Here is a 26860-nt window from a genome sequence, read left to right on the forward strand (position 1 = left end):
TTATTGCAGCTGGGGATGATTAACAAATTTTTTTTTTTCCCTAGCTGTGCAAGGTAGGCATGATTGACATTTTTCCTCTAGGATCAGTGGGAGTAAGAAGCAGATCCTAGAATTTTCACAAATAAAGGTAAATGGAAGGTGATATTTATTGCAGCTGGGGATGATTAACAATTTTTTTCCTCTAGCTGTGCAAGGTAGGCATGCTTGACATTTTTCCTGTAGGATCAGGGGGAGTGAGTGTACATAGGTTCAGGGGGAGTGTGTGTGCATGAATACGAGAGAGAGAGAGGATGTTATACTTTTCTCTAATCTTCTTCTTCTTCTTCTTTCTCATTATCACCATGAAATGTAATAAAAGATTAGGGTGTGAGAGATTAGTCTAATCTTTACACAACCCTCATGACTCTCTCCCCAAATACCCTTTCTTCTCCTCCACGTCCTCCCACCTTGTGATTGATTATAGGATATAATTGCAACTTATCTAATCTCATGTGATCCTGTAGGGGATAACAAAATTCTGAAAATAATTCTCTCTCTCTCTCTCTCTCTCTCTCTCTCTCTCTCTCTTTGTATTAGTGGCACCAATGAATTCAACATTTTCAACATGTTGGAAATTGTATTCAAGAAAGCCATTCATTGTCTGCATTACTATTATCCATTTTCTTTTCTTAACATCTTGAACACATTGCATTATTGATGTGTTAAATACATTTGCAGTGCACCTTCTTCATTTGAACGCCGATTCAGACGAGAGCTTCCGCTCTTGTACAATTGTCTTCAAGAGGCTCCTATGAACATGGTAAGCCATGTTATTATTTGTTTTTGTTTATGGAAATCCTAAAAGTGTTGTTAATACATATGGCATTTCTATTATTTAATTACATGCATCCTCATATGTTAAGAAAAAAATTTGATATCTACATAATCTTCTAAGACAATATTTTTAACGTTTGCTTACCAAGAAATTTTGTTGTAATCATAGATATATTTTGGAAATTATTACATGAGGTAATTTCCATTGTAAGCTCAATGGTAGGCACGTCGATAAAAAATGAAAAAAGAAAAGAAAAACTCAATGGTAGGCACTCTTCGCTTAAAAGAAAAGAAAAGCTCAATGGTAGGCACTGTGTCGCTTCGACATTGAGGTCCCTAGTTTGAGTCCAACTGACCTCATCATCATCATCATAGTAGCCTTGCCCCAACTATCCAGATTCAAGCCTGGGCTTACCTACCAAAGAAAAAGGGAGCAAAGTAACTATCATCATTTAAATATTCTAGTGGCAGGATCTAGTGATTTGGAGCCTTTGGGTTGCAGTTACATTGTACTCAATAGCTGATGCTACTAGTATGGTGATTGGTTTATTACCTAGAACCTATTTTGTCATAATCGTTATTGTATCATAAATCATAAATGGGTCTGAATCGTATCGTATCGTAAATCGTAAGGTTTTTTTTTTTCAGATTTTCAAAAAAAAAAAAAAAAAGAGTCATAAAAATATAAAAATTATATATAAACAATTCAAAAAAAAAAAAAAAACACATCCATCATCCATTTTGTCATGAATATGCAAAAAACAAAAAACAATTTTATCTAAAATTGTGATAAACTCTATACTAAATGTCTCGTTAATTCATTGTTAATGTGTTATATCATCATGTCATAATCAAGTTCAAAAATAACCCTTTTCCCATCCCATTTACATGTAAGTTTTCTATATGATTCAAAAAACAATATTTTCCCCATCCCCATTTACATGTATAATGTATTCTCTATTCGCTTGTTTCCATAGGTGAAAAAGGAAATAAAAAGTCCAAACGGATCTATTCTTCGTCGGCTGCGCCATCCTCCTCATCACTAAGGAGGTCAATATTATCAACATCATCTTCATCTTCAGAATTTGATGTTGAAATAAACTCCTCTTCCTCCTATTCTACCACTTATTGCTTTTCCCTTCACTTTACTTCGAATATCAAGTTTTCTAAGACCTACAAATAGTTTTTGTAAAATGCATTATAATATAAGATTATTAATTAATAATTATGAGACTACAAGACTAAACAATAAGAATACAAGTCATACGACATGCAATATATATACATACACACACACACACACGCGCGCGCGCGCGCACACACACACACACACCCCACACACTCACGCCTTAGTGGGATTTCACCACTTATGGATACTCGAACCCTTGACCGTGTGTTGAAACTCCTAAGAGTCTACCACCGGAGTAAGAGTAAGGATCCATCAAATTCCATATATGAGAAGCATATAAGATCAAGCCCTTGGTCCTCTCTCCTTGCCTAACGGACTTTGAACTAGAGATTATATTTTACGAAGACAAGTGCATTCAATCTCTATTGCTCGAGTCTATTCCTCTTCTTTGAATGTATCTGCAAGCCAATGAACGTAATAACATAAGGCTATTGGTCACTATATGGTGAATTCATATGTTGATTAATGAATTTAATAATGTCTCACTTGCTCAAAAGTCCTCTAGTTGCGCCCACAACCAGTAGGCAGTAGCACTACATGTCAAATCTAAAATACAAATAGCTAGCTTTTGCAATTATGGACATTTGTCTTTGTAACTCTCCCACCATAAACCTAAAACACAATCATATATAATTATATAACTCATAGGCGTACCATCAAACTCAAAGAAGCAAAATATTGTAAGTAAAATTACCTGGTTTCTTTGTCATTGTAGTTAATTTTGCCATCTCTCTTTCAAATAAACCATAGGCCTTTTGAACTTATCCATCTGCTCATTGATGATGACTCTTTTCCTTGATCCGGGACCATTCTTTTAATGCAGTCATACAGGCTGGTTTTAGTATCTAAATCTGGATGAAAATTGTTAACATACTGAAATCTATGATTTAAGAAATAAGCCGCCGCATGTAAGGGCCAATGCAATTGAAGATTCCATCATTGGTCTATGATTTCTTATATGGCTGAATATCGCTTCTTCACCTCTTTTTGCTATAGCCTCTTTCATTCGATCCATCGCTTCATAAATATATTCCACAGCCGGCCTCTCATTTGAATCAACTAGCCATGGCAATTTGACTAATGGGAGAGTGGTTTTCAAGCAAAACTTTGATATATGGCTAAAAATCTACATCGGCCAAAACTGTCCTGAACATGCTTCGCCTTTGCGGTCTTCGAGAAGCTGCTACCTTCTCATTCTTTTGAGGTAAACGTCGACCTCAAGTCAATTTTTTTTTCATGAATGCTTTTCAAAGTCAAGTAACTTTTCATGAATGCTTTTCAAAGTCAAGTAACTTTTCATGAATGCTTTTCAAAGTCAAGTAACATGTAACAAACCGTGTTACGATCAGTCGAGTCAACTCCTTTGTATGCTTCTTCATTAAATTCAAGACCCAACAATGTTTGTAAATATCAACTGTTATCGCCATTACTTCCATCACAGTCTCCAAATGAATTTGCAACTTTCCAGGGTCTGTAAGCATTAAGTCTATACAATGAGCTGCACATGGAGACCAAAACAATGTCTTTTTATTTTTTTCTATTAACATCTGATCCGCCTTCACATAGGCGGATGCGCTATCCGTAACTACTTGTACAATGTTCTCTTCTTGCCCACTTCATTAATAATTGACTCGAGTAAGCCCAACTAATTATCCGCATTTTTTGAAATATCAGACGTATTAACAAATCTCAAAAATACAGTATCGCTTGGACTATTAACAATTTTTTTAATATAATCGACTGATTCACTAAATTGGTCCACCCATTTGACATAATCGTGCATCTAGTCTTCCCCCATTCCTTCTTCTAAATACCAATAGATTTCTCTATCGACTCAACCTCTATCTTCAAAAATTTATTCCTTCGTGATATGATGGAAGCTTCAATTCCGGCCCAAATGCAACAACTGCTTCTATCATAGGTGCGAATAATGGGCTCTTTATAAGATTAAACCGTAGAACATTCGCATATAGGAAACGGGAAATAAATAGGCACACACCGTCTCTATCTCCCCTTTTCCAGACTTTTTTTGGAGTGGCTTGTTATTTTTCTTTTGGCCCACTCTTTCTTTTCCTAAAATCATTCATTGTTCTTTTAATGCATGTGACGAAAAAGATATGTCAATTTCTTTCTCTAGGTTTCCTATAGACCACAAGCTTCAAAATCCTACAAGCTCTCTCAAAAGAAACAAAACAAGTGATATTCTAATGCATGTGGGACCTAAATAGGTTTTAAAAACAAAAGAACTAATAAAATTTCATGAAATAAAAAGAAGAGAAAATATGATTCTTATCATCGTAAAATACGGTTTTCTGAAGAGGAAGAAGGAAAAGGGGAAAAAAAAGGAACAATTGTTATCGAATTGAACGATTCATGATATAATCATACGATTCATTCTAAATTGTGTTTTGGCAGTACGATCTAAATTGTACGAGTGTACGATACAATCCAAAACGTACGATTTGGATCATAAATCTTAGGATTTTAACAACATTGCTTAGAACCACACGGATAGTTTGATGCCACTTTCGAATTAGTGTGCTACTTCTGTTGCTAGGGATACTGTGTTTTCAGCTTCCCATGGCTTACCTTTTATGGGAATCACTGCGATGCTGTGTGAGAAGAGGGCATAAGTGTATCTCTCATCATAGACTTGTTGGATGTGGCATGTGTACTCTTCACATTGGAAGTTTGTCGTTGTGGTGTTTGTGGATTATTTATTAATGCTTCTCTCAAGCATACAAGGTGCATGTAATGCCGTCAGATGTTGGGGACTTTATGCGACTTTAAGACTCAAGGCCTAGGAGTCCCTTCGCAATTCAAGATATGTTGCAAGTACTAGGTTTCAATGTCCTAGATGTCACAATCACTTAGCATAACACTTTCAGACATCGAGGGTAGGAGTACCTTGCACGCTTCAACATATTTCATAGGACGAGGTTTCATAGTCCTACAATATGTGATGGATTTTTAGAGCTACTTCAGAGTTCTGGGCCTTAGAACTATCTTGGAAGATTTCTAGGTTCCGTGACTTGTTTGCACCCTAAACATTGATAATGATGGTTGGTTGGGACGTAGGCAAGGTATTCCGTATCGGTAATGGTGGCTGTAAGATCACCATCGTTACTAATACGGGTATTGGTCGATACGGGGGCGTAATGACCATTATGACGATTGATTTTTTATTTATTTATTTTATTTGCTTGAAAAATTCTGAAAAAATATCTAGAAAATCCAAAATAATGTAAATATTCCAAATATGTATTATTATTATTATTATTATTTGTTTTGAACATGTCTATGGTAGTGTAACGATCCACTCTTTGGTGAGAGTGTTGTATTTGGCTGTCTGGTGAATTTATGAACATTGTTGTGTGTCTCTAATGTTTACACATCACAATCAAGCATTATAACTAGAACTCGGAAAAAAGGTGTAAATACTGCATTTGTAGATATTTGTTTTTTTTTAAAATTTTTTTTTAATTTTTTTTTTAATTTTTATAATGGCCCTTGGAGCTTCTATTAGCTCAAATTGCTTCAATCTATTGTTTTAATCCCAACAACTGTAGGAGTGGTCGAAATCTACCGTAAAATGATCTTGGAAAGTTTTTGGAATGAGAAAAGTGAAAAAATGAGGAGAAAAATAAATTTAAATAGAAAAAGTGGTTGTTTTTCGACAGTTATGGCCCCCCTAATGGCCAATAGGTCCAAAGAAACCAATTGCCCCATTTTACCCCTATATCGCGTAACGGTCACGGCTGTTATTGATACGTATCGACCTTTATGACCGTATCGGAACGGATACGAAACACCTTAGATATAGGTGAGAGATCTATAATTTATGATACAAATCGAGAAGCAGTGATGTAAAACAGACATTGATTTACATGCTTTCTCGTGATCTATTTGTAGTCGCATGATCCTTCCAACTAGGTGCCGCTCCTGCTTCCAATCACACTTCGGACTTGTGCCCCCACTCCTGCCTCCTAGCTGTTTATACCTGCTAACATTTTGAAACAAACACTTCTTTGCTCCCACATTTGCATTTGTTGTTGCTTTGCTTCATACTGTGCTTCTATATGTGCAACTATGCCCATAGAGTAGATGACTGGGGAGTTTCATTATGTGCCCTAAGTGCTCGATTGCCAAATGTTGAAAGATGTTTATTCTAGCAATAGGTTGTCCCATGACATCTTTGTCCTATGAATCTAGTTGTGGCATGTTTGTACTAGAATGAAATCACTTCCACCAAATGTTCTATTGAATATAATGGATTCCGCATCGCACATGATTTTAGGCCTTTTTTTACGTAACCTCTTAACATAAATGCTTTGATTTCGTTTTCTTAGGATACCACAATGAGTAGTGTTGTATGGATTCCTTGTCTTTGTTTTGCACTTGGGGGGCATGATGTTTGGTTGTTATTCATTTAAAAAAGAAAAAGTCTTGGTTATTATAAAGATGCTCATGGAAAGAATTCCTAACCTTCCTTGTATGCAAATAGGCTTGCTGGAAAGATGTGATCCATTGGATGTGGCCACTTTTCACAGAAGATTGGGGATCCTGGAGAAGCGATTATTTGAATCTAAGCCCTTGGCCTTTCACGGTTGGTGGCTACAAAAGAATGAGTAACTGGATTTTACTTGCCTCTTGTCAAAATTTTGTTTTCTTATTCATTTTGTAAAATTTAGATTAGTAATAATTTTTTTTGTTTGGTGGAAGCAAATAAAACTTTGTTTTATAAATTGGAGTTTATTGTTTGTATTGTGAGTTAAAGCTGTTACTATTGTATTGGAAACAGGATCCAGTAACAGGACTTCCCATGTGTCATGATTGGCCTCAATCACCACTGCTTCTGTAAGATTCAAATTCACCTAGTATTGGAAGGCTTTGCTATTGAAAATTGCATCTGGTATTAAGAAATAAAATAGCAGGGTAATTTTCCCTGGCATGTTCACGGTTAGCACCGTGTTCTCAGTTCTCACTGATTTGTTGGAGGCTAGTTTTGAGTATTCCATGCAGCAAGATTGCTATCATGTTTGCAAAATAAATGTGGTGATTTCAATTTTGTTGCACACATTTGCACTATCAAGGATATGCAACTAATATTTCACTAGTTAATTTGTACCATCTAGTTGCCTACATAGAGAGCACAAGTTATACTACACTGAGTGCCTACTCGTGTTGATTGAAGGGGACACCCTCCGAACTGTGCTAAGATGGGTCTCTTCCTCCCATGGTTTCCAATGGAGATTGGCTAATTTGTTTGGGAGATTGAGGAATTCTGCGGGTCTGTTCAATTTACCTTTCCTCACATTCTGATTTCTGAGGGAATGGAATCTTGTAAGCCAATTTTCTTCATAGTAAGGGGTGGATAGGCATTAATTACAGAGTTCCTTTCTCATAAGATTGGTGAATGCTTGGTCTTTCCAGATTGACTAGCTGATTGGCTATGTCATGGGTGGGGATGGGTGGATGGTAGAAATTTGCAGTTACTTGTAGTTTTTAAACATCCAATCCATGGCATGCACTTCTTCTGGAATCTAGACAATTTCTCTAAACTTTTCGTTCACAGCTTTCTGCCAGCAATTTACTCTCTACTTTCTTTACTGTCTGAAAATTTGTGATGGATCAATTATGAACTTCCTGTTGGTGCAATTTATCGTTCTATGGCTCACCCAGTAAGTAGCTCAGGAATTGAACTATCTGAATCCTTTGCCAAAGTGCACCAATCAATGGTTTGTAGAGTCGATGCCGTGTAACTTGGACACATATACAGGAATCGGGGTCAGTCACAAATATGGGGTGTTGGACATCAGGCTTTTAAAATGTCAGATTTTGTCAGCATGTCTACAAATATAAAAAAATGTTGAATATTAGGAATAACTCTAAATATCTGGGACAAGGATACACGATGATGATTATATTTTAATAGTAAATTGTAATTATCTAAATGTATAATAATCCCAAATATAGATGAGTAAGAGGTCTCACATGCAACTTGTTGGATGGTGAAGCAGTAACAATGTCACGTCCCTAAATCTAGTGTTGGTAATCCATGATTACTATACACCAAATTTTGGTTGATAGCCTCCGTAGAACTCCGATTTTGGGACTTCCAACTATCACATACTATGTCTCATAAGCGGGGCTCCACAAGGAGGATTTCTGGAAGTAAAGACGACAAACACGTATCATTTCTCAAAATTTTATCATATTCAACATACGTTACTGTGTACAACTGAGCACATCAAAGCAAAACCAAAACATAAACTATGTCATATTTACTATACCTGCTGTACATGTTCAGGGTATTACAAAAAAATATATACACTGATATGTACAAAACAAAAAAGGACAACTGGAGTCTGTAGCCTCTGCTCCTGCAGCTCCCTACTCTCACCTATAAAAAAAATAGAAAGGAAAGCTTGAGCTACTAAGCCCAGTGAGTGCGTGTGTGCAGTGAAAATGCATGTTTCATGTCATGCTTATATAATGCATAGGCCTGTTGGACCGATAACAATAAAATAAAGATACAATGCATTATGCCACTTTTTATGTTCCAAATCATTTTTATATACAAAGGTGGGACTTCTACCCACTTGTAACATACATACTCTTTTAACGTTTCCACAACTTTCCACATTTCCCAATTAGATCACCAAGGTCCGAAATAGAGGTGAGACTCGCATATGATTGCTACCCACTTGTATAGACTTTTTTTTTCCACCGTGGTCAACTACAGAGGTGGGACTACATAGTTCACGGGCCGAACTAGTCTAACCCACCTAACCCACTTGTGTTGAACCTCACTATCTGCCTAACAGCGAGAAGTCATAAGTCGCCTGGCAAAACGATAGCGGACAATTTACGAGCTCGTCACATACAACCTATCTTTGCTTGCCCATAAGCAGGTCAGGTCAAACCTCTTAACCAATTGATACGCGTCGGTGGGAGTCGCTGCTTACTTTGGTATTTCGGCATTCCAGCGCTCTGTTCTTCTACCCGGTCTAGGCATTGGTTACTCCCAATAGAACCAATCGGGGTTTAGGGACTTTCACCCACGGACCCTCTAATCATGTCCTGTTGAATTACACATTTTCGGTGTGGTGTCCAACTCAAGTCATAACAAAGTATGTTTCATCGCATTTACAATCATCGTATGCATGAGTCTACACACAATCACAATATATCATGTTTTTGAAGACGAGCATAGGATGACCTTCCTCATGTGGTCTCCTCATAAATTTTAAGTTTCTCATAGGGGTCTCATGTAATGTATCCTGTATCTAGACGGTTCACATACTAATTATAGACAGATCGTCTGTCGCAACACAACCCTCACCATACCATAATATGAATCATTCACTCTCAATCATACAATGATACAACAACTATAAACCATGCATATGGTATGCACATGATTTAGCCAATCTAAATCCAATCTAGGATTCATTCCGCTATAAGACTTCATGCCACAAGCATGTTTTTTTCTTAAGAATTAACTACATCAAAAGGATGAAAGATAATTCTTGCAAACGTTTTATTAGACAGGTAGCGGGCGGACTTTGTAAGGGACAGAGAGAAACCGATGGAAATACGTATGAATTTAAACAAAACTAAATTATCTCTATCATCTAATCTTCCATTAATAAACTAACCAACTAACTAAGAAAATCCAGCAATAACCTTAAGAAAATCCAGCAATAACCTAACAAATTTAAATCAGAAAATCTAGTCTTCTATGGGGCTTTGAAGGAAAATCCAGCAATAAGTTAACCAACTACATCAGAAAATCCAGCAATAATCTAACCCTAAATCAGAAAATCTAGTCTTTTATAGGGCTTTCAAGGAAAATCCAGCAATAACCTAACCCTAAATCAGAAAATCCAGCAATAACCTAACCCTAAATCAGAACATCTAGTCTTTTATAGGGCTTTCAAGGAAAATCTAACACACATATATGCGTGCTCCTAATCTATGCACTCACCTGTAACTATCAGAGGATTGGCTCTCAAACTCAGCCTCGATTTCCTTTTCTTCTTTCTCTTCTCAACTTCAAACTCAACAAGAAAGAGAGTGCTGGAAATGGGTTGTTAAAAGAGGGTTTTTTATGTTTATGGACTTGAAACTGGTTTTAAAATTAGTTTTTGTCTAAAAAGAAGGTTTGGGAGGTGTTTTGTGATGTTTTTGAGAAGTGTAAGTTTACGGTAACAATATAACAATGTTATCTAAGTAAGTTGAACTAAAGTATTCCAAGGATTTTAAAAACATCGAGGTCATTTGAGTTATTTTATCAAAATATACATATGCATATCTATTCATAACTTACAATCCGGGTGTCCTATTGACATGCCGTTTTCGCCAGTAACTCCGTAACTCGACTACGGTCACAACGGTTAGGCTCTCGGACCTAACGGATTTTGAAAACTCGATGATGGGGCTCCGCCAGATAAAATAAGGACATAATTGTCATTTCTCAGATTGTTTAATTTTAAGTCCGTATGTTAAAATTCGGACATCGGGTTGAAATACGGCTTGCGGCTCGATAACAAAACAACATTATCATCAAGTCAAAACATTCTCGGGGCCAATGGACCTACAACCAACGGCTGTCCAGTGTACGAACCAGATTTCGGGGCCTCGGGTCTTACAAAGAACAACAGCAGCAGCAGCAACAACAGTATTAATGGTAATTCTAATAATAAAACATCCTTTTTAATCCTATAATAAACATGTAGAGTATGAGATTGTCTAACACACACCAGCCACCATATCTTTCCCTTCTTCCTCCCCTTTGTTGTTCCTTTTCTTTCTTCAATTTCTTTTGAACTTGGTACCATAGAAGAGCCCAAGTGACATCTCAAACAGGAAATATAAATCATAGCCACCGTCTCTGACAATTCAATTAATGTTAATAGTTGTTGAATGTAATGTCAACAAGGCTTGACATACTCAACACTATAGTGCCATGGTTGCCCTCATTTAGGACAAAACTAGGGGCTTGAAGATCCTTATGTATCAAAACCTTTCCAAGATTTTTTCCTGGTTTAAGATTCAGATCAGCTGAATTTCAGTCGGTCTATGTTTTTGGGATTAAATATCAATTACGGTTTCCTCTGGAGCTTGATTTTGCACTTTCTTCATCACCTGGTTGCTAACAGATGGATTGAAAATATTTAATCAATGAAAAAAGCGTGGATCTTGTTATTTGGTTGAGTTTTATAAGTTATTTGGTTTCTCCTTCCAATGGCCCCTGTGGCCCACCCAGCGTGTTTTGGAAATGTTCGTTTAGTAGGTGGACTCAATTGAATCCAGTTGAGAATGTGTGGTTTGGCATTATGACAATCATAACATGCTTTGTTTTGATGATTGAAGATTTGACCTGAATTGTGGATTCTCAATTGAGTTTTTGTTTCATTTTTAGTGGTTTTATTGGGTTGTTTAAGTGAGTTTTTTGTTTCATTTTTAATGGTTTTATTGGGCTGTTTGAGTGTTGTTTTCTTATGATAGGTGGTGAAGCTTCCTATAGTGTCTGAGACTTTACCAAGGAGCATAATAATCTGATGGGGAATCTGGTGAAAGATTAGTTGAAGAAGAGGAATAGTATTGGTGGATTATGGAGTAGGAGATGATCCTTATGGATTATGCTGGAGCTGGAGCACAGTGGTGAAGAAAGTGAGGAAGACATTATGTTGGCCACTTTAATAGAAACTCGATATGATGACATAGCCACGTGATGTAAATATTGTTAGTCTAGAAGGACAAGGATAGGTGATGCCATTTGTGTAATAGGATAGAAGGCTGAGGTCATTTGTGGAGAAAGGACAAATGAAATCAGTAGGTTGTTATGGAATGTCAGGAGGTTGAATCATCAAGATTCATGAAGTATTGAACTGGTGGTGACATTTTCTGTGGTATAGTTTTGCCATAGAAAGGTGATGCAGGACTAGAGGTGGGCATTTCTGACCCGATCCGGTGGATCCGACCCAATCAGACCCGTTCCGAACATAACTGACAACCTAGGTTGGGCCTGATCGAGTGTAGAAATCCAGATCCGATCGTTTTTTGGGGTCAGTTCCAGATAGAGGTCTATTCGGACAGATCCGATTCGAATACTCGAACCGATAGGATCCGCACTGAACTGACCAGACCCGACCCGGAGCGGGTAGTATAAATAATGCTTTTACTTTTTTTTACCCTAAAGCATTTACACCCTCCCCTCTTTTCTTACCCTACCGAGCGAACGAGTGCCACCCCTTCCCAATCTTCTTCCTCTCCAGTCTCCTCTTCTTCTTCAACGCCCGTTCTGCTGCCTGCCCGACGCCTGTTCTTCGCTAGTCTGGCCGTTTGTCCCTGTCCCGCCCGAACGAACGAGCGCTGCCTACCCGATCTTCTTCCTCTCCTCTTCTTCTTTAACGCAAGATCTGAACCCACTAGTTGCTGCCTGCCCGACGCCCATATTCCGCTCGTCCGGCTGTCCGTCCCTGTTTGCATTGAATCGGGTAAGTAATTTAGGTTTTTTTGATTTCTTTTACCCTAACCTAGTAACCCTCTTCTCTAAACCCAACCACAGTGGTCAGGTGGTGCGGCCTTGGCTCGACGGTGGTCCAGTAATGGTCGGGGTCCAGCCCTGGCTCGCTGCCCGCTGGTGGCCCGCTGGTCGGGTGGATTTCACTCGCTGCCCGCTGGTGGCCCGCTGGTCGGGTGGATTTCACTCGCTGCCCGCTGGTCGGGTGCACTGATAGACCAATCCTACTCATCCAAACCTCAATATGCTTGTTTATATATGTGTGCCTCAATATGGTGCACTGCTCCAAAGATAGTGTTATGAAGTTCTTTTATTCTCAGAAGTACATCTGGGTGTCTCTGGAAATGCAGGATAATTTTTTTTTTTTTTTGCATAAATCAATACTCATTTGTTTCAGGTCCTACCTGAAACAAAATCGATCTTGTTTTGGGTGGAGAGGACAGACAGACAGACAAACCGATTAATGTGGCCTGAAACCAGTTGGGAGCAGATAGCCATTGGTTCACTAGACTTTCTATTTTCACTTGTTCACCAGACTTTCTGTTTTCACTGCAATTTGGGGATGCACAAATGCTCCTAGACATGTAGGAAACTAGTCTCTAGTTTTATCCCTAACATTCTACAGATTATTTACTCTTGAAAATGATTTGCATAGTAGTGTAAATCCCCATTGCTAGAAGAAGTTTGCTGGTTGATTCCGACTTCCCGAGTTTAAATGCCAATTGGAAAGCAAAAGAAATCTATGTAGTACATGTTAATGTGGCAATGTTAGATGAATGATTTCAAACCTGAACATGTGGAGTAGTGTCTAATATTTTAAGCTGCTAAGGGTACAACTTGGGTGGGTTGGATTGGGGTGAGGGTCAACCCAAGCCCAACCCTACCTCAAGAGAACCCAACCTGCAACCCAACCCAAATTCTAACCAAAGGTGCCTGACCCAAACCAGCTATCCAGACCATACAATGGGCCTACTAAATGGATTGTTAAAATTAAAATAGTCAGCGATCCAAATTCAACTTAGCTCACCAACCAGACCTAGACTTGAAATCTAAGACAAGTATTAGGGTTAGGATAGGTTTAGCCAATGATGAAAAGGGCCACTCTTATTTAAGGATGATGATTCTAAAAAGAATGAGTGATTTAAAGACACTTTTAAGCCATCTCTCATTCATTAAATATGAGTAGTTTGATGACGTTGATTGAATGTAACTTATGTAAGTCATATTTCAATATAAAAAAAAAACTATTTATATAATGCGGCAACTATCCAAGGGGCCCATATTGTAAGGATGGTGTTGGGACCTTTTCATCTTAATTAGGACCATGGATCAAGGCAAGGCTAGTGTTGGGACTGTTAGGACTAAGGATCAGGGCTTAGGTAGGGTGGGACCTAGCCCTAGCCCACCCCTAGCTTGGGCCATTGTGACCCTTATCATGGCACTCCCACTTGGTTTGCTGGCCTAAAATTTGGATGGGTCATGTACAAAGTGAACCCTACATGAAGCTTAATTTACTCTTATGTTACACACATATGCCTTTTGTTTTCATATAGAGTTGCATAACTTGCATGTCTAAAGGTGCTTGTAGGGCTAGCAAAGTAATATATTCTCACCTTTAGTCTCTTCTTCTATTAATAATATCTTTTGCTGCTTTAGTCTCTTCTTCTATTAATTCGTGGCATTGTCGTCTTGGCCACCCTTCTAATAATCGCTTGCATCAATTAGATATTCAAATTCCTAAATTAGACATCCAAATCCCAACAATTGTATAATTAACTAATTGTATTACATTGCTTCTTCGCTTTTCTCATTATTGTGCATTGTATATAGTTAGCTTAATATGTATTACATTTTTTCTTCTTAAATTATTATTGTGACTTATTAGTTTATAGTTGTGACTTGTGATTGTGATTTGTAAGTTAGGTAATTAGTTACCCGTTCGAGGATTTTTATGTGGCCATACATAGATATGGTGTGTTTTTGGTGGCATAGAAATTGCTCAAATTGTCCCATTTTCGGACAGTTCAAGGTTAGATGGATAATATGCTTTCATATAATCTATTTAAATGTTCATGCCTGATCCACGGTTCATCTCCTCGTTTCTCTTTGGATATGTTTCTTTTATTTCGTATCCAATGCCAAATATCTTTATATTGCTTTAGATATTTGGTATCGGAATGTAACGTAGGATCAACTTATCTAGAGAGGTATGGGGAGATGCTGCCGAATTTTCGGCGTGGATGTTTAAATGGGAATATGAAAGTATTACAATCTATCCAACCTTGGATGGGTAACTAATTTAGGATTTAATTGTGATTTGTAAGTTAGATAATTAGTTACCCGTTTGAGGATTTCTATGTGGCCATACATAGATATGGTGTGTTTTTGGTGGCACAGAAATCGCTCAAATTGTCCCATTTTTGGACAGTTCAAGGTTAGATGGATAGTATGCTTGCATATAATCTATTTAAATGTTCATGCCTGATTTGTGGTCCATCTCCTCGTTTCTCTCTGGATATGTTTCTTCCGTTTCGTATCCAATGCCAAATATCTTTACATTGCTTTAGATATTTGACATCGGAATGTAATGTAAGATCGACTTATCTGGAGAGGCATGGGAAGATGCTGCTGGATTTTCGACATGGATGTTTAAATGGGAATATGAAAGTATTACAATCTATCCAACCTTGGATGGGTAACTAATTTAGGATTTAGTATAACTCTATTAGCATTAGATTGCTAATGCTAATATGATTTAGTATATTTCAATTATCAGATGGAAAGTGAGGGTCTTTCCAATACCGTCCCCGGCCTCGGGTGGTCGGTCAATTATATCACCGATGATCCTTGAAGATGAATGATTATGTCTTGAACATGAAGAGGTGCCCGTCGATGTTGTTGATACTAGTATCACACAGTCACATGTTGCGAGAAAAACGAAAAAGAGGTCGGTAGTGTGGGAAGATTTTTGAAGAAGTAACTCTGAAGAATAGCCAAGTGAAGATACAATGCAAGCACTGCAAGAGTCAATACACTAAGCAAGCAGATGGTTCGACCACAACGTTGAAGAAAAATATTTCAAAGTGTTATAAAAAAGTGAGAAGTGCAGCAAGGGAACAAACACTTTCATTTTCACAATCTGCAGTGGGTCCGTCAGTGTCCATATACAAGTATGACAAAGAGTTGGTGAATGAGTTGACGACTAAGTTAATTATTTCAAATGAAAGACTATTTCGGATGGTAGAGAATCCTGCTTTTGTTGGATTAGCCAGCGGCCTTAACCTCAGATACGAGGTCTCTTGTACAATAATTAGGAGGGTGTGTATGAAGAGATGTATGAAGGTGAGAAGGTCAAGTTGAAAAGGGAGTTGGAAATGATTTCCCGAATTAGCTTGACATCAGATTTGTGGACGGCATCCAATCAACAAAAGGGGTATATGTCCCTAACTGCTCACTACGTTGATGCCGAATGGAGACTTTGCAAGAGAATAATAAACTTTCGTTATCTTGCCCCTTCTCATAGTGGTTTGATGATTTCAGACTGCATATACAGATGTCTTATGGAGTGGGGAATTGAGAAGAAGATCTCGACAATTACTCTAGACAATGCCTCTGCAAATGATAGCGTGATAATGAATTTGCACAACCAGTTTAAGGCAACCGGTGACCTGTATTTTGGTGGAAAGATATTTCATGTTAGGTGTTGTGCCCACATTCTAAACTTGATTGTACAAGAATGCCTTAAAACAATTGATCCTACGATCGAAAACATAAGAGAGAGTGCGAAGTACATACAGGGGTCACCTTCACGATTACATGCATGGAATGAGATCGTGAAGCGGTTGAATTTGTCAACTCAGAGAACGATGAAGTTGGGCGTCACGACATGTTGGAATTCAACTTTTGAAATGTTGGATTCAGCGATAAATTTGAGACCTGCATTCTCTTACTATGCGGAGCATGATAGTGCGTTATGTTTGGTTGCCTTCTGAAGATGACTGGTCAAGAGCTGAATCAGTCCGCAAGTTCCTTTCTGTGTTTTACAATAGCACGAAGAAATTTTCGGGTTGCAAGTATCCAATAGCAAATATATTTCTACCTGAACTTTGGAAGATAAAAGACGCCTTGCGCAAAAGTAGTAGTGGACAAGACTTTTTATACTTCATGACCATGGGTATGCATGTAAAGTTTGATATGTATTAGTCTGAGTGTAGTCTGGTAATGGGTGTTGCGGTCGTTCTTGATCCTCGATACAAGATAATTATGGTTGGCTTCATATGTAATAAGTTGTATGGTGTGATGGGTGTTGCTGAGGCCGAAAAGATTTTTGGTGCAGTCAGTGAATTGTACAATATATATGTGTGTGCCGCAAAAGAACAATCTCCTCATGTGGTTTCTAGTTTTGCTGTTGATGAATCGCAAGAAGACACAGCAGATGATTTCATGTCTTACTATGCACAACTGAAAGGGACTCAAATACAGACGCCTAGATCAGAACTTGAAGACTATCTGTTGAGGGTCAAATATTACATATCAGACCCCATTTATTGCCTAGATTTACTAATATGGTATTGTTTAACGGCCCAATTTAACTGTGTTTACGCTGCAAGGTGTGTTTAGGAGCTCGGATGGAAACAGGGTGCTAAAAGCATGGAATTAACACTCAGAATTCACCAAGGCAAGGGACGGACTCCATGGGACCAAAATCAACGGATTTACACGCCAGGGATTCGAGAAGATCAAGCCGTTCATGTTAAAGAGGCCTGAAAGTAGTCAAGAATGCAAGATCATAGGGTTCCTACCATCAGATTGACACGAAACTTCTTACATGGCCTGAGGACCATAAATTAACCGTACCTGTAAAATTTCAACCGTGGAATATCTCTGGAAGTGGGCCAACGGATGGATCAGCCCCGCAATTCATTGATTGGGGCCCACATGCTATCTGGATATGCCTCAACTTCGGATTCAACGCATTATATGAGGAGACAAGATGGATGGATGGATCTGATTTCCTAGAACCATCATAGTGGAACCCACCTGAGTTGGGTGTGCATAGTGCACAAGTGCACTACCCGTGTACGGCAACGAGCTTCCTTCTTACAAACGGAAACTCCGTTTTCATTCCAGCGTGCGTAATAGGCACTTACGTTGTGATCTTTGTGGGCCAACACCGTGCATCAAAGGTCCGATCTGGACCGTCCATGAGACTCACAAGGTCCCTCTCAGCCACGCCTAAGTGACAGAATTGAATAATACAATGAAGATTGGTTTTTCAACCGTTCAAAAGCGGAATGGACGGTAGAGCAGAAAATCAGGTGGACCGCATCAAAAGCAATCCAAAAGCAGTCACTTCCTACTGAAATTTCGAGTATATTCTAATGGACGGCATGGATTTCCCATTAGAATTTGTTCATGGGGCCCCCTGACACCATCGACTCAAAACAAAAATTTCCGTTTCTTCTGGCGTGAAACAGAGCATCGTTTGATCTGTAGTGGGCCTCCATTATGGTCCAAATGCTCAATCCGAGCCGTCCATCATGCAGAGGGGCTCGATTTAGCCAAACCCATGTTGACTTTATGCACTCATGCACGCACACGTGTTGGTTTCAATGGTCACAAATGGACTGTCCTACAACTATTGCAGCTGATTTCGTCCGTGGGTCACGCCGAATTTGATCCAAAACCGTCCCTTCCCAACCAAAATTTCATGAAGAATATTATGGATGGCGTGGATTTCTCAAAACACCGAAGGAGGTGGGCCTCACAGAAGTTTCTGCAAGCAGCAATACGCAGGAACGTGCGCATGCTCTGCTTTGCGGACGTCCGAGAAGTCTGGGGCAGTACGCATCAAATTCCCTCATCAGAAACATTGATCGGGACCGACCATTGCATCCAGAGAAGAATTTTGACTGAAACCTCCTATTCCCTTGCAACCATCTATACAGATAGGATTGCCATGGTTAGATCTTTTGTCAGAAATTGATCCACGCGGTGGCCCACCAAAAGCTCAGATCCATTTCAAATTTTGAATATTGGCCTAAATTGATCCTACTAAGACAATGATCGATGCAGATTCGCTGAAAGATCGCTATGTGTGGGTCCCATAGATATCAGCAAAGATCTTCCGCAGGAGCCTTCGCACCGACGCATCCCCACTGACCGACCCTGGCAGCTATAAAGAGACAAGAAAGAAGAGAGAGAAGGAGGTTTTTTGGAGGTGGGATAGGGAGATCAGTGGGCAGCCGTGGAGGCGACGCGTGGAGCATGGGCCGGTTAAATGAGTTTTTCTTCTTTCCTTTTATTTAGTTATTTTATTAAGAGATTTTAGCCTAATCATGTGGTTAGGCTAAACCTCTTAGCTAGGGCTAAGAGGTGAAACTTGTAGCGTGGTTAGGATGTTTGCTTTGCTTTGATTCCTATTTATTGAATTCTCCTGGATTCTAGCTTGATTATTAAGAAATACTTTTAGTTTTTAATGGTTTATTGTGACTCAAATTACAGTAGATCTGCAATAGCTTTGGGTATATTCTTTTCATTGTGAGATTGTGAACTTAGGAGGCCCTGTTGTCCACCATTGTCTCCTGGGCATGGTTGGGTGATGAAACCCTTCTTAACTTTTACAATTCTCTTAATATTGGCTGTGAGATTGGTAAATCGCTGTTGTTTGCCATCGTCTCCTGGGCATGGTTAGGTGACGGGATCACTTCCAAATCTTCACCGATCTTATCTATTGATAATTAGATTCACGAGAAATTCAGAGATCTGACACATCTCTTCTTACCAGTTGTGTTTTTGAATTAATGCAAGGTAGCTTCCCTTATCTCTACAAGTGGACCCTCTGAATCCCTAGTTTCCTATCTCTGATTTCTTTTAAGTTTTAGATAATTATTTCATTATTATTCATCAAATTACACTCGATTTAGATTTCATCTCATTCTAGTTCTAGTTTTATTTAGTTTCAGATTACGTACAGGTGTCAGTCCCTTGGGATTTGACCTCGGTCTCACCGAGTTTATTACTACATCACAACCCTATACTTGGGGAGTGAACACTATCTCAAGTAGGATCTTCTAGTTCTAAAATCCAAAGGCGATGATTTTAATATTTTGGAGTGGAGGACAAGATCTGGTAATTTACAGTACCATGTGCTCTCGTTAATGGCACGCGACGTATTATCAATTCCAATTTCAACAGTGGCTTCAGAATCTGCTTTTAGTATGGGGAGTAGGGTCGTAAGCAAGTATAGAAGCTCACTTACACCTGAATCGGTTGAAGCGCTCATTTGTACTCAGGATTGGCTGCGTCCGATGTGGGGGAAAGAGAACTCTATTGATGAGGAGTTTGATGAAGAGGAGAGTGACAAGATTGATGAGACGGCACTTGCAGTTGCAATATGATTTTGATGCCTTCTATTTCTGTTATATCATGTTATTTGTAATTTTGTGGGTGCATGAATATTTTACTTTTTTCATAAGTACTATTTAATTAGATAATGTTGTTTAAATCTCTTATTATATTGTTGGGTAATTTTGTTCATTCATAAAAAAATAAACAGATATACGCTAGATATGTCATCGAAAGATGATGCATCGGCGGATATTTGGGATTATGGAGTCCAAGTCTACTCACAGGATGGAAAGATAAAGTTGGAATGTGAGTTATGTGGAAAACAGTTTGTCAACAAAACAAATCGGCTCAAATTACATTTGGCTTATCTAGGTGGAGACGCTGCACCATGTAGCAAAGCTCCTCAGGAAGTCCGAGATTTATTTAAAGCCATTCTCAACTCAAATACGAAGACTTCCTACACCCCTCACCCTGTAACTACAACCAATACAACTAACCAAAGAATATATGGAAGTAGGCCTATTATAAATGAAGAAGGGTTAAGTAGAGGAAGTGCCTCTGGCTTTGGTTCCAGGCCTTCCACAATTAGTAGAGAAGAAGAACAAGAGAGAATTTTAAGGGAACAAGAAGAACGAGATTATAAAGAGGCCATCAAAGAAAGCTTGCAAATGGCATCCAGATCAAGAAATACCAGACAACAACATCCACCTCCGAGACAACATGATGTTGAAGCAGGCACAAGTAAACCATCAAAGTTTCTTAAAAGTCTTGTAGCATTTTATAGGCGGTTGGGAATCCCGTACAAATCGGATCATAAAAAGCGTCTGAAAAAACTTCTTACATCTGTGAATGAGGACGATGGGAAGGGATCCCCACCATCCAATTTAGCAGAGGTGAACGACTGTTTATTGGACACATCCAGTTCGGAGTCAGCCTGCAGTTGAATCAATAAAAAGAGAACCGAAGGATGAATCTGGCGACGAAGGTGGAGGTGGAGGAGGGAGTTACTATTATGGACAAGGTTCATCTAGTTACATGCCACAAAGGCCTTAATCATATAGAGGGTATTGAATGTATGAAAGTTTTACCTAATCTATATGTCAGTGACTCAGTATGTGCATGTTAGGTTTATTTACTTTTGATTTTGGACATGGTTTATTTTCTTTTTTCATTTTATGTCAGAATGTGTATGTTAGATTTTCAGAATGTGTAACTGGTGATACTCCTGTGCTGTCAGAGCACTATTAGCTACAATGCTTCTACTTGCATGGGTCCACTAAGACTTTCTAACCAATCAATCTGAACTGTTTAGATGATCTAATCCTTATTTTCTATAAGCCATCCTTTTTTAAAGCCATGGATGGGATGGTTGCTATTGTCTAAAAAAATGATTTTCTTTCTTAAATATAAGTAACTCAATATATTCCTTACCAAATACATAGATCAAATTGTTGCCTCCAACTATTTTGCGTAAATGATCTTGAACGTCCATGTTTAAGGCCACTGAACATATGATTACTATTTATAAAATCAGTGAGATGTTTTCATGGTAGCCCAGATGAATAGCATAGATCAATGGCTTGGATTGTCTAAATGTCTCAATGCAACTAGTATAAATTTCTAGGAAGTGGAAGTGAGATGCGCGTTGCACAAGCCTGATGCAGTTCAAGAGTGAGTGGCACTAAGATTCCTGCAACTTACAGACCACTTAGGTTTGGGTGTGCAAGAACCATTAGGGGAAAAATGGCAACAGATTTATATCACTAAAACATGACCTCAGATTGGATATGCACATCCAGGATGTAAATTTTTCAAAAAATAAAATAAAAAAAGAACCGATCCAAACTTTGCCCAATCCGATCTGACTCGGTTTTCATGACTGAGTCGGACTCGGATCGGCTCGGGACAGCAGGGGTTCAGGTTGGTCTGAGTCAGATGACCTGCACTCGGTCTTGGATCGGTCCGAGTTCGAGTTGGCCCATGTAGAATCTGGACCGAGTCGAGCTGGATACAATCCGATCCAACTCGGCCCGATGCCCAGCTCTATGCAGGACCGATCATGAACTAAGTAACATGTGAGATCAAATAGCCAAATTAAGATATTTAACAAAAGAACACAAACATCGCTATAATCATCACAAATATCATGAAAATCAAAAGAAAACCATGCATAATCCTAGCCTAAGCTACCAACATCGTAACTCAAGATCATTAAATAAAAAGAAACTAGGATTTAATGGATGTAGGAACATCCAATTAGCATAGGATATAGTCTATTTCAAAATAGGAAACCTAATAAAACCTAGGGTGAAAATTAGGGTTAGGGTAATTTGGGAAAGTAGGAAAATTGAGAATTTTAGGTTTAGGGTTAAGGTTTCGGGGATGGAAGAAAAGAGTTTTGGTAATGATGGTGGGAAACCAAAAGGGGCAGGTGGGATTCACGGCCACACGTGAGGCATGGGAGGATGGGTTTAGGTCGGTTAGGGTTTGCATTGTGAATGGGTATGAGAAAGTTGGGTTTGGGAGAACACAAAGATTTGAGATGAGAGAATAAAGAATCTAAAGGAAATATGTAGATGGGGAAGGCAAAAGAAGACGGTGTGGGGATAGATAGAGACCTCGCACCTCCGTTGATGAAGATTAGCCTCGCACCAATCTTCCTTCCAAATTGTATGGAAGTATCTTCAAATTGCATAAAGATGGGAGAAGAAAGCAAGAGCTTCTTATTTATTTATTTATTTATTTTAAATCACGAAATTCAATGAGGGAGAGGTCACATGCCCGCATCTTTTTATAGATCCAAGAAGTTTTAAAAATTACAAAAAATCCCCGTCTTGTGAACTTGAAAGAAAATAACCCTAGTTTAAATAAAATCAACTAAAACACTCATAATGTGTCCAAATATAAAATAGTAAACAACTAAATCCTAAAATATGATAAAATCTAAAACTCATGTGGACGATCAACGATCAATGGCCCGATCATGTGATCCATGCAATCCAATGGCCCGATCGCCGCATCCCTCTGATCTAACAGTTTGGATCACTCCAGAAAGCAGTCATGTGCATCTTTCCGGTGTGGGATCTTCCAGATGCTCGCACATGCACATGAGGTCTTTAACATGATCATGGGTACTCGCTTAGCCACAGGGAAATCAGTGTGGCCCGCTTCCTCCTCTGATACGTGTGTAAGGGTGTACGTGATGTGATGTCCTCATCAAAAGGTCTTTTTAGGAGCATTTAGGGGCTGATGAGATAGGTAGGGACTGCATGTGGACTGTTGTTTGCTTATTCTTCAACCATTTTGGCTGTTATTTATTTATTTATTTTAAATGTTTTATGGTATGTGCTAGACACACTGCGTAGTGTTGCTTGGTGTTTGCAGCGTGTTCAAACATATTTGTGGTGGTCTTGTTTGAGATAGTTGAAGTAGCTTCAAGTTCAAATGGAGGGTCAGTCTTAGGTACAAGTGATCTATCAGGGTCATCATTGGTATTGAAAAGAGTTGGTGTACATGGAATGGATGATAATCTAGGTGGCAAATTACTTCCATTTAGTTCATTTAGTTCAATGGTGAGAATTATTTCAGATGGTCCAAGTCAGCCTGCCCACACGTTTATTGGTGGATGCAAAAAATTGGGGTATATAGATGGGACAATTAAGAGCCTGTAGCAGATGACCATTTAGTATCCCATTTTCTCATGTAACTTAGGAAGTGGAATAGGTCATGCAGGAGTGAATGTTTGAATAGGAGAACGTTTCTCCCGAAATGCACAAAAATAGCCCAAAAACAGATATTTAAAGGCATGTCTTTGTACGGAAACCATCTGGGATGTGAAGAAATACAACAAGCAAGAGTTGAAAATCGGGCAACCGATTTTGTGGAGATAATTGATGCATCGGGTGATCCGAAGCCCCGTGGCACCTTCTTTCCCTTATTTGACTTCCCTTTGTGCAATGCATGATTCCATCTGGGGATCTTCCATGGTATTAGAGCACCGGGCGATCACTTTTGCAATATCTACAGATTATCCAATTGGAGGCTCCCACAAATTAGTTCAGCATCTTGGATTTTTTTTTTTTTTTTTTTTTTTTAAACCGTTGGTAGGGTGCAAGTTTTTCCAAAAAAAAGGGGGTGATGCCTAATCAAATTAAGCCTAAAAATATTGCCTCATCCTGCTGTCTAGTAGTCAACTCATAGTTAACTCAGTCATTTTGACTCAGTAAGACTTTGAGCAGTTGAGACTCGACCCAAAAACCCAACACAGTAGACTCAACTCGGCAATTTTTAAGCTTAACTTGGTCAAGACTCGTTAAGAATTATTGACTCAACTTGGTGATTTGTTCAACTCAGGTGACTCAAGATGAATCACACTGACTCATTCTAACAGTTGAGTTGACTCACTGCGACCTGTTGAGTTGACTCACTGAGTGAAATAACACAAATATATATTCAAGTCGACTCACTAACTCAGACGATTATTGAATTGAGTTGGTGAGTCGGGAGGGGGGTTCGGGGGAGGGTGAAGAAAGAAAGTCCTGATTCAATCGGAGTAAATAAAAAAAGGAAGGTGAAATAAAAAAGCCTTCTGAACCCATCAGAATCAATCAGATAAAATAGAAACAATCGATTGACAAACAAAAAGTGGGGAGGGGTTTTAATTGAGTCCTGATTCGATCGTTTTTTTTTTTTTTTTAATTTTTTAAAAGAGAGATGTCGCTGATCATTTTGATAGCCCCCTGAAAGTTTTGACACACACCAACTATCCGATTTGATTGGCTACACCCACTCTCCAATTCAATCGGCCACACCTGTTAAAAAAAACACCAGAACTGATCGGCCTCAACCTTAAAAAAAGGAAGGGAAGTCAATGCTCTGTTTAAAGATATCCACTATCATCGATCTTCTGTCAATCACATCTCCACCATTGTCCATCGATCGCTGTAGGATGAAAATGTAGCTAGTTATTTTGACCATACATAGATGCTCAAAACAATGGGAACATGTTTGGTAAAAATGAAAAGTATCTCAAGGGTCTTGAATAACGGACAAAGATTTGGAGGACTGGGTGGACAAATAACCCTCAATTATCAGACTATAACCATGGGTGATGGGCAAACTAACCTCACGTTGTAGGATGAAAAGGCATTAGTCGATCATTGAGATGCAACCACAGGTGATAGGCAAAGTAATCTCCCACGGTATGATGAAAAAGAATTAATGAATTATATTCTCATCAGAAAAATACGAAATGGAGCTAATAGCTCCTGCGTGCATGCGTGCGAATATGAACGATGATAGGTTGATTGAAATAAAGTTATGCTTATATGTGATGGATAATGGAAAACGATCCTTGTGCCGTAGGACAAATGAAGTAACTCATGATAACCGGGGATGATGGAAAAAAGGATTCTCATATTGTAGGATAAAAGAAACAGGATATTATAAAAAAATTGAGGAGAATTATCCTTTGTGAATAATCAAAATGACAAAATGTTGTGACTTTCTGGGTAAATTAACCGACAGATTGATGAATGAGAGTATAAATATAGAAAAGTATCGGTCATAGTGGCCAAGTGAGAGATGTTGGCACACGTGTGTGCGCTCATAGGTGTGGCCACATGGGCCTGTTATTTCTCCACGTTTCATTGTAATATCCCATTTCTCCTAGAGCTTAAGGAAATTGAATAGGTCGTGCGGGAGTGAGCATTTGAATAGGGGAAGGTTTCGCCCAAAATGCACAAAAAAAGGCCCAAAAATGGATATTTAAAAGCATGACTGTGTATGGAAACCATTTGGGATGTGAAGAAATACAACAAGCAAATTAAAATCAGGCAACCATTTTTGTGGAGATAATCGATACATCGGGTGATCCGGAGCCTCATGGCACCTTCTTTCCCTTATTTGACTTGCCTCTGCACAATGCATGATTCCATCTGGGGATCTTCAGATACTATATATTGGATGCTTCACTCCATGAAGCCTACAATGAGCCCAAAAAACATTCACGTATTATGAATCCACCAAAGAGATTGGGATTCTCTTGCTGCTTCCTATTCCAAGAAAAAGAAAGTGGCCTGAGTTTTTCAGTTGAGAGGAAAAACTGAAAACCGTCATCAGGTGGAGAAGTATTTGGCTGATTATTGTACTGCCCTTAGGGGTAAGTTGGAGTTGAGTCACCATAGGCTGGTATGGTCTTACTGTGTTAAGGAGTGTTAGGTTGAGATTGAGGAGCAATGGATATCTGATTCTTGTCAGTGCTTAATCCTGTGTTTGAGACTTTTCATACTCAGATCCTTAGTAGGGAGCTCCTTCCTTCTCTTGGGACTGTCTTCTTGTTACTACAACAGGAATAAAGTAGACAGAAAGTTATGTTGCATGGTGAATCTGGTACTCCATATGGCTATAAAACATGCATGCACATCACACATATACTAAATCTCTCTACACCATCTGGCGAAGGCTGACTACATCAATGGGTTGGATCAGTGATACATAGTTTCCACTTGTACGAAATGACTAAGTGAACGTACTGTACAAGCTCTTAGCATGAGCTTTTTATAATACCTTGTTTTCCTAGTCTGTGCATCTATTTTTTTTTTTCTCAAGCACCTTATTTTTGTTTGACAGGTATGGATTTAGCAAAGAAATTGTAGAATGCCCAGGTATGCTTGTTTTTGCCTTCCAGTACTGTTGATTGTGAATGATCAAAAGCTGTCTCATTTATAAAAAGACTGATTAAATAGTTTCAATACAAAGACTGTATAACTTAAGAACGCAAACACAAAATTAATATATTATTTAAACTTCTAGTCTATTAAAACTATAGTTGTATGAAGCATGGAGTGGTAGGAGTCGGGTGTGAGAATGAGGAAGCATTTATTTCAGAACATTAGCATGTTTATATGTCTAGGAAGTGGGAAAGGGAGTGTGGGTTCATAGAAAGAGTGGCACCTAGGTAGAGGGTTCCTGCTAGT

The 26860-nt window shown here is 38.7% G+C and overlaps 1 protein-coding gene across 8 annotated transcripts in view; it reads left to right on the top strand.

The window, feature by feature from the left end:
- LOC131223442 (sterol 3-beta-glucosyltransferase UGT80B1) overlaps positions 1-26860 on the top strand; it is a 51561-nt gene that overhangs the window by 10225 nt on the left and 14476 nt on the right. For 7 of the 8 annotated variants that reach the window (XR_009160455.1, XM_058218869.1, XM_058218864.1 and 4 more), the window contains 4 exons: positions 718-799; positions 6507-6608; positions 6804-6859; positions 26514-26548. Coding sequence is in view for 7 of the 8 variants with exons in the window: in XM_058218869.1 (XP_058074852.1) it covers positions 718-799; positions 6507-6608; positions 6804-6859; positions 26514-26548 (275 nt within the window). In the remaining variant the exon portion in view is untranslated. The remainder of the gene's footprint in view (positions 1-717; positions 800-6506; positions 6609-6803; positions 6860-26513; positions 26549-26860) is intronic. The other variant, XM_058218866.1, reaches the window with a different exon arrangement.

The sequence above is a fragment of the Magnolia sinica genome, chromosome 13 (genome assembly GCF_029962835.1).
Source record: "Magnolia sinica isolate HGM2019 chromosome 13, MsV1, whole genome shotgun sequence".
In the NCBI taxonomy this organism is placed as follows: domain Eukaryota; kingdom Viridiplantae; phylum Streptophyta; class Magnoliopsida; order Magnoliales; family Magnoliaceae; genus Magnolia; species Magnolia sinica.